Source organism: Schistosoma mansoni, chromosome 6 (genome assembly GCF_000237925.1).
Source record: "Schistosoma mansoni strain Puerto Rico chromosome 6, complete genome".
Lineage (NCBI taxonomy): Eukaryota > Metazoa > Platyhelminthes > Trematoda > Strigeidida > Schistosomatidae > Schistosoma > Schistosoma mansoni.
Window position 1 is genome coordinate 8,728,572 of NC_031500.1, and position 6,755 is coordinate 8,735,326.

The 6,755-nt window shown below is 31.9% G+C and overlaps 1 protein-coding gene across 1 annotated transcript; it reads left to right on the forward strand.

The window, feature by feature from the left end:
- Positions 1 to 5,207: 5,207 nt before the first annotated feature.
- On the forward strand, positions 5,208 to 5,324 carry Smp_198310 (hypothetical protein; the record flags this gene model as incomplete). The annotated part of the gene is made up of 1 exon (XM_018798179.1): positions 5,208 to 5,324. One exon carries the CDS (start codon positions 5,208 to 5,210, stop codon positions 5,322 to 5,324), a length of 117 nt encoding a protein of 38 aa, XP_018653146.1.
- Positions 5,325 to 6,755: the final 1,431 nt, after the last annotated feature.

The window sequence follows — 6,755 nt, forward strand, 5'->3', positions numbered from 1 at the left end:
TCTGACTGCGGACCTCACTAAGAATGCTCCTATCAGCTGTCCTTCATGAACAACTTTGTAGTGTATTGAATCGTATGAATTCCATGTGACATTGAAGATCTTCTCCAGTACACCATAATGTCAAAGAAGGTTGCATAATGTTCTCCTGTCCACACTGTCAAATGCTTTCACATATTGATGGAAGTTGGTATTCAGCGACGATAATTAGTGTCGCGATTCGGTCTGTACACGACTGATCCTCACAGAATCCAGCCTGACGGTCTCGATGTTGGTAGTCTACTGAGTCTTTCATCCGGTTCAGCGATACTCTGGTGAAGACCTTCTCTGGTACCGATAGTAGTGTGATACTTCTGTAGTTCTCACATTTGCTGAGATTTGTTTCCTTAGCATCTTCATAAAATATTATAGAACTATTTTCGAATATCAAATAGGTTTCATTAAATTACTTATTTAGAATATTATTACCAAGAAAATGTTTTAAAATCATCAAAATATCAAGTTAATAAGTACCATAAATAAATCAAGGTTTCTTATTCACATTATATGTATCCATAGAAACATATCATTAAATGGTATTATCATGTTTACTATCAATAACCATATTCAAATTGGTTACTTAATGTGTTTATTAAAAATATTAGTTACCTTATCTTAATACATTACACTTTTACCTACAATATTAGTATTTCCAAAGGATACAATTTTAATCCCTGTATTCTATTTAGGTTGAATGGTTGTTAATCATACTGACTATCCCAATTTAGTATTTAATTCGAGATTTGACTGGTAGGTTACTTATTGCCAAGTATGTAAAATATTAACCATTGACATCAAAAAAGCTTGGACCAGATTGCCAGGCGAAACGTTGGATTTACTTCAAATTCATTCACTGAGATTTTACAAATATATATTATTCCTATTTAATGTCTTACATCAACTCGGCACCTAAATACTGTGAAACTATTCACTCTAATTTAGACAAAAGTTCTTATATATTAACCATTGAGTTTAAAAAATTAGTATGTCTGGATTTTAGTTCTAAATCCTTACATTTTGATAATACATACATAAATTGTAAAAATTGTCTTAGTATCTGTGATAAACTTCTATTTTGAGCTTTTGATACTAGCTTTCTAGAAGCTTTCCAGATCGCTGAAATCCCCCTATACTTGAGAGCCGAACTGAAAAAAGAAGCTTTACTTCAACGTTCATTTATGTACACAAGACAAGCGTATTTATAGAATTCTTCACAACCATTGACCTCTCAAAACTTATAGAATTATGCCTACTTTAATAATAATAATCTACCGATTTTTACTGAAGTTTCTAAGGTTTTCCTAATGGGTGTTGACGCAACACGATATTTTTTTAGCCTTCTTCATTACTTCTGGAAATGTTATCAAAGGATTCACAACAAATTCTGAAAGTTTGATTCCAAACAAGTAAAGTATATAAAATTTTCGGGTTAGCGAACAAAAATTACTATTTGACCTTTCATAAGCGTAGTGTTGAAATTGTGGCTGTCCTTTCATAAATATCAGTTCATCTTCTGTAATTTCATTGTTCATACATTTTCCTACCCATTGCGCATCATTCCAGCTCTTTCCTTATCGGTCTACTGCCAAAATACATTCTATGTCTGACCATAGCCATATACTACTTATATGGATATAAGTAGACCACACTACAAAGTGATTCTGGCATATTACACATTATAATGAACACAAAAACCTAATACATCAATCTAGTTTTTCTATCTAAAATGTATCCAATAGGTCTCAATACTACGTTTGTACTCCTAAAATATAAGATAACTTCATTTAAGTTATTCACCTCGCTAAAATTAATGTTCCTTACACAAATTTTTTTGTTATCTATATTTTATTCAGTTATATATTAGCTGACATTTGTTATCAAATGTCTACCATAGATCTTTTTCCAAAATAATCCGTCTAGTCAGATGATGATGATGTTAGAAATGAAATTGTTTAATGTTACTTCACCCCCCCCCCAAAAAAAAAACTAGACAAAAATAGAACTTGGAAAAAAAAGTTTACCAGTCAGTTTCTAATAAAACTTCAGTCTTCAGAACAAAAATCCAGTTACTGTCATGCTTTTAAAAACAATACCAAGCTATGTATTGGATACTATTACTTGTTTAAATGTATCAATGACTAGTTTCAAGGTCATTATACATTGTAGGCTCAGTTCTTTTTTTGTTTGTAGCTTAGAGACAGAAATTCTAGGTTATTAATTTCAATCGTGAAAAAACCACAATGCGTAGTAATTAAAAATTTATAACATCCTGTTATAAATTAAGTTTACTTTGCAAAATATCAACCCTACTTCAGTAGAACTGGGCATATTTGTCTATCACATAGTTACTTGAAACTATATTGTAATGAAATGAACAATACTGAAAGGCATTTAAGAGTTGACAAGAGTTGATCATATCTAACAAATAATATAGTGAACATTTCGATAATATTTGTTTTCCAAATTATTCAAGTATCCATTATATAAAAGTGGTTAGTGAGTTTACTAATATGAGATTATTCAACTGTGACCATATCACATTGGATGGCGGCTGGTGTTGAATGACAGAAAAGATGTCTAGTGTAACCATAGCAACAAAAGTGTATCATTTGCATATTTAACGCTCAATGATTTGATTGGTATACTCTATTTGAGTGTATCTCTGTGCTTTGACATACGTAATAGGAAAAAAAATATAGATTTTTTAAGATAAAATTTATATTAGTAGTATCGAAATATTTCCTTATGCTAATTTCTTTTAATCCATGAAACTTGTTGTAACTATGAATTCATGTGTTAAAACCATGTTGGTATAGGTGAAACTATATTTTATAGACGATCTTTGGGCGAATTTAAATTCACCTTGAGAGTATCCACCTACTTACTAGGACTAAACGAGGATTATAAATCAGTGTGAAGAATTAGAATTATCATTTACAATTGATGGTTAGGGGTACGGGTTAGATTTAGGGTTTTCATCACGAACTGACATCAGCAACAATGCCGATAAGCTATTTAGCCAAATGGATAGATGAATTCCTCTCCGAAATTCAAGATCCGTTATCCTAAATCTGATTCGTTTGTCCATAAATTATAGTGTCAACTTAACAACTTCACATATTGATAATTTTAAATCGAATAAACAACTTTATCCACATAGACTGGAGGGTTTTCTCAAATATTAAAACTAAGAAATCGTTCACAACCAAATATTCAATGAATAAACTCTTTATACTTTCGATTGCGAACTAGTACTATCTATTGACAGATTTCAGTGTATCATTTTAAAACCTCCAAAACATGTAGAATCACGGGAGACTTCTATAAACATACATAGCTGTGTTTGTTTTGGAATCCCATCACATTTTTAACACAAAATGTCAAATATTCATAGTTTAATTGATAATTTACTAACTATTGGTAATCTGGTTGTGATTGAAATTTTAGATCTGTTCACTAAATTAGTATTTAACTCAACTAGGACATGTACTGATATGATAATATGAACTTCACTTCATATAAAATAATTTGTCAACAGCTGTTTCGTCCCAGTATAGGACTCCTCATCAGTGCGCATCCACGATCCCGCTCGCGTTCGCGCATGAGACCCAAAGCCCTGGGTTCGAATCCCACGAGCATGATCGTGGATGCGCACTGATGAAGAGTCCCACAATAGGATGAAAAGGTCGTTCAGGGGTTCCAAGTTTCAAACGGTTTTCTAACATCGATCGATTCATAATCTCAATCAAAAACCTAATCTCCACAACCCTGTACTGTAAATTCAAAAGAATTGACACCAAACATTTAAACCATTGTTCTGAAAATATGTGGAAGTAAATCGATTTACTGATGTACTGAAATTTCATGGATCTTATCCATCAAATAATTGTTCAACTATTAAAACTATTGAATTAAGCAAAATGAAGACAAACATTAACTATCAGTAGTAACTGTTTCTCAACAAATAATTCTATTGTCCAATTCATGATTTTGTAGATAATATTCGAAGTGGAACTAATAAAGGTTAACGTTGATGAAATATTGCTTAGTTGACAGAATAATGTTCTTAATGAAATGATTGTTAAATAACGAAACGATATAGAGAGTGAGATGTATCTTGAGAACAGTAAAACAGGCAATTAGAAGTACTAACTTCTGATTATTAAATGAAGTAAGTGTAAGTTTATGATTGACCTATTAGCTCATTTCTAGCGAAATACCTAAGATATTTCGAAAAAAAGATCAAATATGTTTAAGAATATACACATATACTAATACAAAAACACAAATGATGGTGAAGTTATGTGATATTTCTACTGTATGTGGCGGAAACTTGGAGAACTACAAAAGGCATCATCCAGAAGATAAAAGTGTTTATTAACAGTTGTTTACGCAAAATACTTCGGATCCGTTGGCCAGACACTGTCAGCAACAACCTACTGTGGAGGAGAACAAACCAGATTCCAGTGGAGGAAGAAATCAGGAAGAAGCGCTGGGAATGGGTTGGGCACACTTTGGGGAAACCACCCAATTGCGTCACAAGACAAGCCCTCACATGGAATCCTGGAGGCCAAAGGAGAAGAGGAATACCAAAGAACATATTACGTTGAGAAATAGAGATAGACATGAGAAGAATGAACAAGAATTGAATAGAACTAGAAAGGAAGGAGCAGGACAGAATGGGTTGGAGAATGCTGGTCGGCGGCCTATGCTCCATTGGGGGTAACTGGCGTAAGTACGTAAGCAAGTAGCGTCGAATATTGTAAATTAATGGGATATTCAAACAAAATCCTCACTTTCTACAACTTCCATAATTTATTTCGTCCGAAATATCATTGCTTCAACTCAATATGAAATGGTTAAAACACTAATGAATTATAATCTATCTGTCTGAACCATGGACCCCCTTATTTGAGAACCTTGAAACGTTGAGATCATCTAACAATTGTCAACGGCGATCTAATAAAATTCACATTCTCTTCCAAACTAATGCTTTATATTTTGCACATCGACATTGTTTAATTTTGTCCAATTCCATGATGTTAATTAATTTCAACATCACAGTTTGTTCTCCGCTCTATACCTTTCTAATAACCATTCCTTTTTGTTATTTTCAGTTAAATCTAACTCAAATCAACACGTTTTCCAAATTTGATTAATAAAAGTACATCATGGATGACAGTACAAATGTTTTAGAAATTAAACAAAAACTTCCAAAAATTGAAGTTGATCAAGGAACAGTTGAATATTCCAGTCAACTAGATTCATCAGAATCTGATGAAGAGTAAGTCATTATGTTCTACTTAAGATTTTTGATAATACATTGATTTTGTATACAGTAATCGAAAGTTATCATTTAATAATCATGATCTGTATTATATTAAGAATGTTTACAAACAAAACTCACGATACATGAATCGATAAACTAGTACGGAAAATTCAAAATCTCTTGTCAGTGACATTTACAACCTTTTAGCCACTAATAAACTAACAGTGTAGTATGTGGATATTGTGGACTATTAAAAGACTTCACGATCTTGTGTTGTTAATTATCGTGTGCTCAATAGTGGCCACCTTCGCGAAATGATGTTAATTCTGGTGAGACTATAACTTGTAGACAAATTAACCAGATTAAAGATAGCAGGTTGTGGATTTTGGAGAGAAATTCATTTATCCATTTGGCTAAATAGCTTATCGGCATTGTTGCTGATGTCAGTTCGTGATGAAAACCCTAAATCTAACTCGTACCCCTAACCATCAATTGTAAATGATAATTCTAATTCTTCACACTGATTTATAATCCTGATTTAGTCCTAGTAAGTAGGTGGATATTCTCAAGGTCAATTTAGCGTCGCTGTAATGTCTATAAATTATATACCACTGTTTGTATTGGCCTTGTAAATTTAGTGTTGTACTTTATACTACTTATTATTAGTAAGTAATCATCTTACATACAACTTCTTTTCTCATTGTGTTATATGCCTTATCAAATAAATAAATCCCCATTTCTTTTTCTTACTTTCCACTGTGTATAACTTCCCCGTCGCTAACATTAAGTCAGTTATTAGCACTTCATTTTTAGTGTCGATATATCACTTATGTTATATTATTTATTGACCATTTCAATATTATTGATTTCAGAATTCCATTTCAGTATAAAATTTTAAGGAAATTGTTAATGAGACTGTATAGTTTCAAATAGGTACATATACATATGAAATTTGAGGACCCTATTTTCAAGCAATAACTAACCATGACGACATACAAAAAAACATCTTGCTAAACATTGTAAGTTGTGTAACTTCTACATGATCTATATTTTTAATGAAGGAGTCTGATTCCAAAGTTTCTTCTATTAGTAAACAATTCGGTAACTGGGTTTTGCATTTTGACTTACAGAATATGTTTTACTACCATTTACAATCATTGACCTGATAAGTATGATATTAGTCGAATTTCATTTTTCATATTGTCATGTTTCAGTTCCCCATAGGTTTTTAACGTTTGGGATTCGGACACATTTCTTTGAAACCATGGTAGAATATTTCCTACACAATATTTCTCACACGCACTGAAATATCATCTTTGAAGTGGGACTATCAAAATGGATTGTATATCGTAATAGTTGCAGTCTAAGGGATAAAATAAAATGAATTATTATGAATAATTTTCTTATGCAGTTAATAAATAATCCGCTCATTGGATTAACTATCAGTATA